The sequence below is a fragment of the Chanos chanos genome, chromosome 2, assembly GCF_902362185.1.
Source record: "Chanos chanos chromosome 2, fChaCha1.1, whole genome shotgun sequence".
NCBI lineage: Eukaryota > Metazoa > Chordata > Actinopteri > Gonorynchiformes > Chanidae > Chanos > Chanos chanos.
Genome location: NC_044496.1, coordinates 17,520,253 through 17,533,283, shown reverse-complemented (window position 1 = coordinate 17,533,283; position 13,031 = coordinate 17,520,253). Strand labels below are relative to the sequence as shown.

At 42.2% G+C, this 13,031-nt stretch overlaps 2 protein-coding genes and 1 pseudogene across 2 annotated transcripts; 1 reads left to right on the top strand and 2 right to left on the bottom strand.

Annotated features, from left to right (window-relative positions):
- Window positions 1-13: 13 nt before the first annotated feature.
- On the bottom strand, window positions 14-2,585 carry tmed3 (transmembrane p24 trafficking protein 3). Its single transcript, XM_030766442.1, has 3 exons — window positions 2,328-2,585; window positions 1,669-1,914; window positions 14-1,127 (listed from the first exon to the last, which is right to left on the bottom strand). Exons 1-3 carry the CDS (start codon window positions 2,469-2,471, stop codon window positions 894-896), a joined length of 624 nt encoding a protein of 207 aa, XP_030622302.1. The 5' UTR covers window positions 2,472-2,585; the 3' UTR covers window positions 14-893.
- A 955-nt stretch (window positions 2,586-3,540) lies between these two features.
- Window positions 3,541-6,875, top strand: si:ch211-107o10.3 (retinol dehydrogenase 13). Its single transcript, XM_030794102.1, has 7 exons — window positions 3,541-4,357; window positions 4,705-4,845; window positions 5,027-5,218; window positions 5,455-5,616; window positions 5,921-6,037; window positions 6,142-6,346; window positions 6,668-6,875. The coding sequence occupies exons 1-7, from the start codon at window positions 4,288-4,290 to the stop codon at window positions 6,762-6,764; spliced, it is 984 nt and encodes a 327-aa protein (XP_030649962.1). The 5' UTR covers window positions 3,541-4,287; the 3' UTR covers window positions 6,765-6,875.
- A 1,335-nt stretch (window positions 6,876-8,210) lies between these two features.
- On the bottom strand, window positions 8,211-10,767 carry LOC115804618 (uncharacterized; annotated as a pseudogene).
- Window positions 10,768-13,031: the final 2,264 nt, after the last annotated feature.

Here is a 13,031-nt window from a genome sequence, read left to right as displayed (position 1 = left end):
ATATGGAGCCAGGTTCACGGGAGGTACTAAAATTTTTATCTTCAGTATCAAACAGCTTTCCCTTTGGCAAAAAATGTTTACCATTTCCATTGCAGCTTTACATGTAACAAAGTAAGGCAATAATTATACATTTTTATCAGTTTAACGGAAATGTGTCACACATTTAAATTTCATTCACATACAACTGGGACTCTTTTCAGTTAGAGAGGTCACCAAAATATGTAACAGATGTTTAACAGCTGGTAAACAGGTGCTCTGAACAATGACTTTAACAATTGAATGCAGCTCAAGGATGCTGCATGCTGAAAGGCAACCTCGTTCTTTACTTGAACTTTTCTTGTTTCAAGTTCTGTCTGAATTGATGTTTGAGAATGTTCAAAAGAGACAAAGAAAGAAAAGGCAAAAAAATCACTTGAGTTGGAGCTTGAAAATCTCCCTTATGAATTCTTTGGGAGTAAGTTTGCTAATCCACTTCATAACCTGGTCAGACATTACACTGGTGATGTGTGGGTGTATTGTAACAATTTTTTCAAGTACTACACATCTTCAAATCAGGGTTGAGATAAGGTGACCATGCAGTTTGTGATAAGATGGAAGATACCATAGTAGTCATGATACAAACAGGTACAGAACTAGTCATTCTGCTGTGTTTTTCATCACCAGTTTTAGTTGACTACATATACCTGTCCCAAAATTGAATTGTATCACTAGGAATGTGCAACTGTGCAGTGCCTTCTTCTTCAACCCACACACAACAGTTCAAATATCAAAAAATGCACTTTGGGGCAGCATTGTAAATATAATTAAGTACGTTTCAAAAAGGCCTGGGGGAGTGGTATGTGGATGATGGGGAGGAAAGGATTGGTTTAGGGTTGACATCAAGTAACAGTAGCTTAAGTGCTAGTGGCTACATTGGTTTTCTTCTCAGTGAAGAAGCTCTTGAGCATCATGACCTGACCAAGGCTGACCACAAACAGTATTACTGTCTCTCCAATGGACCAGTACGACACCCGGTCGTGCAGATCTTCAGCTCGAATGCGGTCCTGAGCCTCCCTCAGTCGATACCATGTCTGAGAGTCGGACACTACCTTTAGGATCTCATGGATGGACAGGCAGGCAGATTCCATCTGAAAGAGACAAGAGGTCAGGCAAGGGTCTCACATTCTGAGAAGCTCCAGAGAGACTTCAGAATAGACCACTGAGTCTTCCTCCTTAAAACTAACTCACTCATCAATGGAACTTGAACATGAGTTAGTTATCTACACTACCATTATTAAAAATGCTATCAGCCTTGTGCTCAACGCAAGGTTTGTAAATCAATTCCTCAAAGCCCTGGACTTTTTTTTAACTTTTTGCTCCAGTCATGCACTGGTGTACTTGTTTTAATGGACTGACAATTAGTTGATGATTTTAATGAGGCGTGCCAGACCTGGGAGACCTTAAAGAAATGTGTGACAAGAACTGGAGTTCTTATGAGACAAATTTATTACGTTTGCCAAATGCATGGAACTGGAATGAGAGTGAATGCAGTTTAGTGTACTTAACTAACAAGAGGTGAGCTCCTCTGCTCCGGTCTTGCGTCTACCTGGTGTCATTGCTAAGTTTGCAACCGTGCTTTGCTTACCTAAGAGAGAGTCATCACTGTGTTTGTGACAAAGCTGTGTTTACCTGTGTTAGAGCTGTGGCTCTGTTCATGTCAGGAAGTAACGGCCTTTCTTCTCCTGCACGGAAGTCCAGGTAAACAATTTTATGAGAAAAGGTGGAGAACTCATTGCTGAAGCAGACTTTGTAAACCCCCTTCAAGATTGTGGTGTGAGAGAAGCTGTCATACTGTTTCTTCCTCTCCTGATATAGAACGTTATTCTGCGGATCTGTTACAAAACAGTCAACATCATAGTTTCCTCCTGCAATAACCTACAAAGGGGAACAAAAATGTAAGCATTGCATGACATCTGCTGTCATGCATATGATGTAGTCTTATCTCTAAGAATCAATGCTGAGACATTTAGCACTCACCAAATGCAATTTTAATGCTATACTACAGCCTATGTTGCCAAGTACGTAACCACGGTTAGAAAAAAACTAACAGACAAATAAAAGATGAATACATTTTAGGCCAAGTCTAGAATCTCCCGTAGACTGACATGACCAAATGACGTAATTGCTATGGTTTTTCCCGTTATAGCAAATTGGGAGCTTAAAAAAGTTTTCAGACAAGGTTGAACATTTAGCATGGTTTAAAAGTTCTGTTGCCTTCGTCTTCAGTAAGCATAGTGGAAAACTGAAAAGAATGATCAGACATATTGCAAAAGTATTTACATGCTTACTTGAAAATCAATGTCAAACTTGACTCCTTCCTCAAGATCTTCGTAGAAACACTGTTTCTCGTTATCGGGTAATTCAAACGTTAATTCAGTGCCACTAACCAAGACAGTGGATACTGCCAAAATTAACAATCCTATACTTAACATTCTTCTAGAATTTTGCAAATCAATAAGAAAATAAGAAAGACAGTTCTAGCAGACGGGAAAGGGGCATACAGTAGGTCTGTACGCTTCAAATACCAGTTTGACAGCCTGCACGAGACACGCGAACCAACACAACTGACGTGGCACGAAGTAAAGTACTTCCGGTTGCCGAGAGCTGGAAATACCGAGATGAGTAGATTTGTTATTTGTGTAGGAAAAGTGCCCTAAAATTGTAAAACATGAAAAATTTCACTCCGTAAATCAATCTCATGTGCATGTTTTACTTTTATTTTATTTGTTTATTTTAGTCGTGCACCTTTTTTATATTTCCTAATTCTTATTCTTCTGTATTCCTTTACTTTAAATGGTAGTACACAACTCTTGTTTTCTGTCTTAAGGTTCATTTCGCCAAAGCGGCGTTCAAGCAAAGGTACTCATAACTGGATTATTGGATTATATGCCGGACATTCTAATATATCATATGAGGACTGTTTATGATTAGATACACTAGATACAGTTTTGGCATGCTTTTGATGTCAGTTTGTCTCGTGAGACATTTACAAACTGAAGCTGGTTTTGGATCTTGTTTTCTGTCTTAAGGTTCATTTCGCCAAAGCGGCGTTCAAGCAAAGGTACTCATAACTGGATTATTGGATTATATGCCGGACATTCTAATATATCATATGAGGACTGTTTATGATTAGATACACTAGATACAGTTTTGGCATGCTTTTGATGTCAGTTTGTCTCGTGAGACATTTACAAACTGAAGCTGGTTTTGGATCGGCATCTGTAAGAATTACATAACGTTCACATAACAAGAATGATGAAGAGAGAAATCAGCGTCGTCTTCCAAATTGTACTTAAAACTTCACACATCAGTTTGTGTCCAACACAATTTTAATAAGCACGCTGACAGAGTGGCAGTATACTTTGTAGCCTACACAGTACACAGTTTCAATGCATTGTTGCAACTGTACCCATTGTTCTCTGCGTAAAGCAATGCGACCTCCAATAGCAATAAATTATGTGCATAGGAAGTACGTAACATCCATGGAAAGTGTAAGCAAAGGGTAGGCTTACACAGTGTAGATATTTGCAGAATTTTATTCCACCTCATTTCCTAGCTGGGTCTTATGCTCCCCTATAAAACAGGTGTGTGCACTTCGTAACTTGGCAGTTAAAAATTTAAACTCAAATCAGATTTTCTGAGGCTGATACATCCGTACAAACCAAACACAGTCATTAGTTCATTATAGTCAGCCAATGTTGTAAAGCCGAAGAACACGGACATTTAAAGAATAAACTTAAGGTGGGAAGCTTGTTTAAAATAGTAGGCATAATAGCCAGCTTTGTTACAATGCTACTGTGCCCCATAGAAACTATCTTCATTTGCGAAACCTGCAGTCTTGCCGCACTTTATAGATGCGTTTTGCGTATATTCATTCGTCATAGCAAATTATTCCAATTTACGACATTTTAGTGCATACAATTGCAATGTTTGCCCTTGCACTGGGACTCTTATTTTGGAACTATCAGGCGTGTTCAAACTTTAAACTGCCTATTTGTTTTGTTCCTCGGCACGTAGTCAAAACGCAGTAACTAAGTATCCGGGCAGGAAGATGCTTATAAGTGATCCGTAGTTTTGATATGGTTTTGATGAGTCATTCTAACAAAGGCGAGGTTGGTGAGATGCTGTGGAACGCATAGTTTTCCAGGAAGATCGTTTCTATCGTCACTGGCTGCGAAACCACATTGAAAGCTTTCGACAGGAGACTTCATCGTTAGATATTGGTCAGTAGTGCTGTGGTCAACTTCCATGATGGAGAACAGTTTGAAACAGTTTGCAGATGAACATGCCACAGCAATTGGTGTTACAGCTTTCGTTGGTAAGCCCTAAATGCTTTTTTTTTCCAGAATCATTTTGCGTGTTGCATTTTGATCTCTTTCCGATCATTTGGTGAGTATGATGAACGTGGATTATTATGAGAATATTGCTTTCACATTAAGGATGGCCAAAACTTTTATTTCGTGTAGTGTAGAATGTTATGGTTACAAACCATGAATAGGTATTTTTGTTTTTTGTTTATTTTTAAAATTCCTTTTAGACTTTGATCCTGCATTGAAATTTACAGTATATTTGATTAAGGAATGCTTACATTCATAATACAGTGACTCAGTTGTCAGGTGAAAGGTGAAGTCTGGCCAGGTGGTGTAACTGTGGGTGTGCTTGCAGGTATAGGGCTCTACGCGTTTCGTAAATGGATGGCCGGTGCAGTGTGCCGAAGCAGAGCGAAACTAGATGGCAAAACGGTGTTGATAACCGGAGCAAACACTGGAATCGGGAAAGAGACGGCTGTGGATTTGGCAACGAGGGGTGAGCCTTGGAACAAACTCTCATAAATAGCGTGCATAATAAAATGCCTTATTAAAAGACTCATCAAAACTCCTTATAGACGAGATAACATACTGAAGTGCAGATGACTTGTGTGGATAAGTGTCAAATCGATTGGTATTATGATAGTTGGTAAGTCTAATGATTGACGCGTTCTTTGAAGGGGCAAGAGTGATTCTGGCCTGCAGGGATATGGGCAGGGCCAACAGAGCTGCAGTGGAGATCAGGCAAAGGAGTGGAAATGGGAATGTAGTAGTGAAGAAGTTAGATCTGGCGTCACTGCAGTCCGTCCGGGATCTGGCCAAAGACATCCAGGAGAATGAGGAGAGACTGGACATCCTCATCAATAACGCAGGTACAGTCTGTTCTTATCACAGTCTTTCCCCAACAAACTCATTACTGAAATGCAAATGAACAGTTTTAGTGTTGATCAGTGATCCAAAAAAACATGAATCATTAGCTACAAGTATTGCTGCAAGTATTGACTGTTTGGCTGAACATAATCTGTATGTTCACAATCTGTCCTAAGAAGATCAGTCCTAAGAATCTCTCAATATTTGAGAGACTGTTGAACATACTGTGTGCTCTCAGGTATCATGTGGTGCCCGAAATGGACAACAGAGGATGGATTTGAAATGCAATTTGGAGTGAACCACTTAGGACATTTCCTGTTAACCAACTGCCTCCTTGATCTGCTGAAGAAGTCCGCACCCAGCCGGATAGTCAACGTCTCCAGTCTGGCCCATGAGAGAGGTGTTTGTCTCCCCGTTTACACTTTTCCAAATTCTATGATTTAATTTTCTTTCTGCTTTATGCTGTCATATGACTATCCAGTAGTGTGTTATCATAATATTGTTGTTCATGGTCGATATTGTGTATTTTATAAAACAATTTGACTGATTTATAGGTTCATGTAGTTGTTTTGGCTGCAAAACAAACTGGTTTAGCTGTTTTGGTTGTTAATTGTATTTTTATTTTTCTAAACTGTTCATATTTTCTCTGGAATTTTCAATCCATGTCATTGTTGGAAACATTCTCTGTTTTTTTTTTTCCGCAGGTCAAATCTATTTTGATGACATTAACCTGGAGAGAGACTATGGTCCTCGTAAGAGTTATGCACAGAGCAAGCTGGCCAATGTCCTCTTTACCCGTGAGCTTGCAACAAGACTAAAAGGTGAAAGAATTCATGTGAAATCCATGCACGCACACATACACACACACACACACACACAAGCACGCTCTGTCCTCGCTCAAATTCCATCCATCTCTTTCTGAAAGGCACTGGTGTGACAGTCTACTGCCTTCATCCTGGAGTGATCCGTACTGAACTATCTCGGCATGCCTGGGGCAGAATTTACTTCTGGATGAAGCCTCTGTTTGCTATGGTGATGATGCTAATCAAGTCTCCCTGGGAAGGAGCACAGACAACCATCTTCTGTGCTGTTGATGAAAGTCTGCAGAACACAAGTGGCCTCTACTATAGGTCTGTGTTTACTAATGATTATCGGCTCTATAAAGATTTATTATGCACATTTCCTCTTTCACCTCATGCACTCATTGGTCTGGATGCTCAGTTTATAATCTTCAGATTCTCAAGATCTTGGTTTATGAATGTTCAGCTTACAATTTTTAGGTTCTATGGTACAGGGTTTTAGTTTAATAATGACGCATCTCAGATTTTCAGTCTTAGCGTCCTTGTGCCAAGGACATCTCCTGAAAAGCCCAGAGTTCAAGGCACGAGTCTGCGGGAGTCCGCACCCTCTTCTCTAACTTTTGTTTGTTCTCCATCTGTTTTCTGTGACAGTGACTGTGCTCCTAAAGAACCTGCCCCACAGGCCAAAGACGAGGCTGCCGCACGAAGACTGTGGGACCTTAGTGAGTCTATGGTGGGATTGGACTGAAGGGAGAAAGAAGATTCCTCTCTCCATCTCTCTCTTTCTCTCTCTCGTACAGACACAAATGAAATGCAGATAAAATTATATGGCTTTGGCTTAATCAAGTGTCAGATGCCTTATCATATACCAGCACTTTACTGCGTAAAGGAGTTGTTCTACCATTTAGATAAGAATCATTTGAGTGCTTTGATACATAAAGAGTTCAGTGTAATTAAAGATTTTCAAGTATTTTTAAATATGTCAGCTTTTCAATATGTTTTAATTAATGTCAAATTTAGAATTAAATTATGCATTAAGTAAATCTTTTGCTTAATTAAAAATAACCTGTGCAATGAAACAGATTTTTCGTGTTACTTTTACTTGTAAAAACTGAGACTTTAGAGGGCATATTAAAAGTATATATACAGTAGATGTAAAAAATCATTCAGTCTTTGTGTGGTTTGTGAATTTTAGACTTGTCTATCATCTACCATCATCACAAGACAATGTAATCATTCAAATATTACAGAACAGAAAAAACATGGAAATGCACTAAGGAACATAGAAGAAATCATGTGATCTGATACATTAACCAGGATATGCGTAGTTCTTATGAAACTCTCTGTGAGATGTACGCACACACACACACATACAGTGTACACCCTTGTACTGCCACAACAAACAGACCAGCATAGCATATTTAAAATGATATCGCAAGCTCAGGTTTATGCTCTTAAATATATACAGATGTCAAATACAGATTACAGATGTATAGATATATGCTCTGTAGTGGTTATTTCCTTTCCTATTGATAACCACTATGGTGGCTGACCAAAAATGTCTGACTCTCCACACCCAAAACAGTCCAAGGTCCACAAAAAGATGTCATTCAAGAAATAAAAAAATATTCATTACAAACTATAAAAGAACACAATGCTCAGGAATTCAAAACTTAAATGAAAATGAGGATTGCTAAAGTAAATTAAGGATTAACCGAAACAAAGCAGGAGCAGTGTCTGTGGCAGCCTGGGCTTGAGGATATGAGGTCAAAGACTGTCTCTTCCTGCTCTGGCCACACTCTCCAGGTAGCATCACCTGGCTTTTTCTGTCAATGTCATTCCAACCACTAGATGGGGTTAAGCTCAAAAAACAAAAAAGGAGTGTGAGACACTGCAAACTCAAAATATAATCATTTCGGCTCCTACACGCTCTGTTCATGTCAGGAAGTAATGGCCTTACTTCTCCTGCATGGAAGTCCAGGTATACAACTTTATGAAAAAAGGTGCAGAACTCATTGCTGAAGCAGACTTTATAACCCCCCTGTTGTGTACATACATCTACTGATGCCTCTGGACACATCCTCAGTGATGTTCCTGGAATCATCGGGTGTTTCGGGTCTTTCAGCATCATACACGGTCCTCCAGGTGACCCACCCAGGGCTGATCAGACCCCAGCTTGTGTCCAGATGGCTAGCTACTTATGACTACATGGCTCTCCTCTCTTAAGCCACTTATGACTCCATGGCTCTCCTCTTTTGAGCCACAGCCATCTTAAGGCCCTCTCTGCCACATTGGTGGTACTACAGATCGCTCTCCTCTTCCTTTCTCCCTCGATGCCCAAATCTCTGAAGGCTCTGACTATAGAATGGGCTGCGAATCCCCTGCATCCAGCCTCTGCTGGGAGTCACCTCACTCTCCATCCAGCCTGCTGGCAGCTGCTGACCAGTCCTGTGTACTTGGCAAGCTTCCTTTCAAAGGCCTCTTCCAAGTGATCTTCCCATGGGGCTGTCAGCTCCAGCAGCACCAGCTTGCTTGATGGACTCATACACAAGTACAATGTCTGGTCACAGGGTGGTGTCTGCAATATGGTTGGGGAACTGCAGCTGCTGTTCAAAGCCCACCAACAGCTGCCAGTCCCTTGCTGAGGTCAGGATGCAGGCAGATGTTTTTTTAGCAGGTTTTGGCAAAGGCGATGGCCTGCCTGGAGGGTTGGGACCTCATTGCCTACTCAACTCCTGCGCTGATGGCTTCAGTGATGGTTTCCAGGACCTGATCATGCCTCCATCAGCACCATCCCTCTCCAAGTGCCTTTGTGCAGCAGCTGAGGATGTGCTCAGGCTTCCTCAGTTGTAGCCTAGTGGGAACACTGGTGACTCTGCTTTGCCCCATGAGTGCAGATTTGATGGGCTTGGAAGCACATCATACACTGCCTGAGTGAGAAATTGGATGAGGTGTGGCTCAGCTTTCCAAAGCTCAGCCCAGGTCACTTTCCTCTCAACAGTGTTCTCTCATCTTGTCCAAGCTCCCTATTGCTTCATTCCCACTGTCTTGCAAGTTCTCGTCTCCTCCTGAACTAGGCAGCGCCTTTCCTTCCCTCTGATGGTGTTCATTTGGGGAGCTGGAAAGGATCCTAGCCCACCAGCCTCTTGTGATGCACCCTTGCCTCTGCTTCCTGAACAGCTTCCTCTGCCCTCCACTTCCTGCCAGTTCTCACTTGGATCCCTGCTTTGACCACCCTCAGATCACTTAAGTCCCTGCACTGTACCTATTGTCCGGCTCTCCTTACCTTGAATTCTTCCTCCAAGGATTTGAAGGGCAGTTGCGGTTTGTTGTGGTGTCCATAGTGTGCGATGCCGCTCAGGCTCTTTGGCAGCCCCAGCCATCTCCTGAGGTGGTTACTGACCCTCCTCTCTAAGGTCAGAGATCAGAACTGCATAGACGAGGAGGGACCACAGGATTCTGGGAAGAATGCTGTGCTGATACACCCAGGCTTTGAACTTCCCAGGTAGGCCAGACTTGTCCACGGAACTCAGAGCAGGTTGACTGGATGGATGTAATGTCCCTCAGAGAACTGTCAAAAACCTTACCTCAGCTCTTGACTGGCTTCTCTGTGATGGTTGGGATGGCAGTTCCTGCGATGTTGAACCGGAACTTGTCCTCCACCTTCCCTTTCCTCAACACCATAGATCTTGATTTGACTGGATTGAAATGCATCCGGGAGCACTCTACCAGCTTTTCAAGCCTCTGCAGAATCCACCAGCAGCCTGGGACTGTTGTATTCTGTTGTAACTGTGAGATCATCCATGAATGCCCTGATGGGTGGTTGCCATTGAGTGGAATTCATTCTGGGCCCCCTGCCCTCCAATTCAGCAGACTTAGTGAGCATGTTCATGGCCAGGCAGAACAGTGTCACAGAGATAGTGCACCCTGTGATGATGCCGATCTCTACTTTGTGCCAGCTTGATGAAATTGCTCCTGAGGAGACCCTCATCTTGAAATTGCTGTAGTAATCAGCCGTAGCACCAGCTTGTGTGGAATGGAGCAAAATGCGTTTGCCAGGTCGAGCCACAACACTGACAGATTGCCCTTGTTCTCTCTGGCCTCCCTGATGGGTTCGGTTCAGAGGGGTCTATTAGCATGTTGCACTCTCCCAACTCCTGCTCTCCTTCAAGGTTGCTGTACAGTATGTCTGCTTCAGATGTTGGTCTGTATCTTTCTGTGTGTAGGCCAGTTTCCCACTGTGCTTCTGCCCCAGCAGCTCCTTGGTGAACTTGAAGGGGTTGGCGATAAAGGCAGCGCGTTTATGGGCCCTTTCGCGATGACGCCTCCGACGCCACTCTGCCTGGCGGAGGACACCAGTCTACTTTCGCAGGATGCACATCAGCTGGGCCAAGCCAATGCATTCCTCTTTCTCTGCCTCCTTGTACTGGGACTTCAGCGCTTTCATCTCCTGCCTGATGTTCTGGATCCTCACTGCTCTTTGGTTCTTCAAGTAAGGTGTTTTGGAGCCTTTCTTCTCCTCTTCTCCGAACCATTCAGCTGCGATGCTGACAATTATTGTCAGTTTGTAGCTTCCTATCTGCCTCCCCCTTCACTGTTGCCTCCAGAATTTGGTTGAAATCTTCATCAAACTGCTTCCACAGTGAAGGCATGTAAGCTGCAGGCCATTTAATCTGAATCCTCATAGACTTGATGTCAGAGGGATTAGTTTGCAACACTTGGAGATTCTGAGCGTAATCAGGTGCCTCCATGCCTCGCCCATCCTGCGTCTCACAAGGTTGTACACCTGTGCATCATGCTGCCCCTGCTTCCGCCAGACACTTCATCCTTGCTTGGTGGATCTTCAAGCAGCAAACAGTCTCGCAGGAAAGGAGAAGTGGTTAGGAAAGGACATAGGACGTAATTTTTTTGACTATTTGGATGCATCCACTGTGTTCAGTTCCAAGGGAACTGCCCAGTGTGCAGGGAGCTAGGGAACACGTATATTACTTTGCCGGAAGTTTTTCCTTCAGAGACGCTCTCTGTCAACTGACATGTGGGCACGAGCATTTACCTCAGATACCTGCCGGAGCAATGGCAGGGAAGGAGTTCACATATGTGTGTAAGTGCTATTATTACTTAATATTTTATGTAATGGAGTGGTGTGTCTTACTGGACTAAAACAAATGTACAGTTCGTCTATTCTCTGGAGCATGCAAAATTACTTTGAACAACGTTGTTTGCATTAAATTGTCCAAATTAGGGATGTCCCAATCCGATCTCAAAGATAGGTATTGGGGCTGATCAAGGCATTTTTTAACTGATCATTATCGGTTTTACTGAGCACAACCCTAAGCCCGATCCTTTGTTTACTTTTTCACTCTTACTTAAGGAAAGAAGTTGAATCAGTAGGCCCACTTCTACTTTTACCAGAGTCTTTGTTTACACAAGTATCTGTACTTCTACTTGAGTACAGAATGCGTGTGCCACCTCTGATGTTATCCTACCTCACTTCCTAACTGGGTCTGATTTCTCCCCTATAAAACAGGTGTGTGCACGTCCTAGCTGGGCAGTTAAAAATTTAAAGTGACTGACAGACTCAAATACAGTCAAGATTTCTGGAGCTTAGTGATACATCCGTACAAACCAAACACAGTCATTAGTTCATTACAGTCAGCCAATGTTGTAAAGTTGAAGAACATGGATGTTTAAAGTGTTACGATCCTGTCTAGGGTGGGGTGAAACATAAATGCGTGGGAGAACCTCCTTCTCCTGCCACCAGAGTAAACCCCGAAACAACACTCAACACCGATATGATACTAGTCAGCTTTTATTACTAAATATCATTATTTACAAAACACAAAAGACTTCGGGGGTGAGCCAGGCGAAAATAAACAAACAAAATACATCTAACTAAAGGGAAGGGAATAACCTAGCCAAAAGAATACAAAAAGACAAATCAACTTCCCTCCCTAACTAACATAAACAGGAGAAAATACGCTCAACTGAAACTGCACCCACCCCCTACCACTGCTGACTAAGAAAACGACAGAAAAGAAATCAACACGATAACTATTTACAGCTATTTACAAATTACACTCGATGTGGACTCACTAGTCCACATCATCACCAGAAAATACTTATACAAGAAGATACTCTATTGACACAGCAGCAGGAGTTTAGCAGGAGGTTCAGCCAGATGTGCGCTGCGCAGCCATCGTCTTTTAAAATTCCTTCGCACGTTCTCCAGCCCAATCGTGACCCAGCAGCAATCTGCAAGGAAAAATGGGGTGGGGAGCGAGAGGGAGAGATAGTGAGAGCGAGAGAAACACTCAGGCAGCCACAAAAATACGTCCAAGGACGTAACAAAAGAATAAACTTAAGGTGGGAAGTGTACTTGTTTAAAATAGTAGGCATAATAGCCGGTCTTGTTACAATGCTACTGTGGCCCACAGAAACTACCTACATTTGTGACACCTGCAGTTTTGCTGCAGTTTACAGAGTAGTTTTGCGAATATTCCTTCATACGAAGGTGATGGAACCAAACTACTGCTGTTTTCTGTTTATGCCACCAGTACCTTTAAGTGCCCTGCTGTACCCCAGAAAATAGCCTCTTGCCATTGATACTTTCCCCTGGGTCATTCCATGTCATTTCAGCCAAATTGGGAAAATCTTTCCACCACACCATCTCAAAATTGGCTGATAATTTTTTTGTCTTGAAGAATGCACTCTAACATGACATATCCCAAAATTTTAGCTTCCTACTCCCAAAACATTTCTGTTTAGAATTTATTTAGTACTCGTGAAAACTACCTCTAAAGTAAGCATATTTCAGTCAAGGACATTTTTCTGATCTTTGGAGCTCAGTAACTTGGCCATAAATATGACCAGAATTCTGAAATTTGGCATGCTGATTCAGTACTTCCAGTAGATTCCAAATCTGTATTTTTTATGCTGGATGGAATGGCTGAATAGATATAGAGGCCTAAACATGGTTACAAAATTGGTCTGAACCATATTTAGAGGTATAAACAGT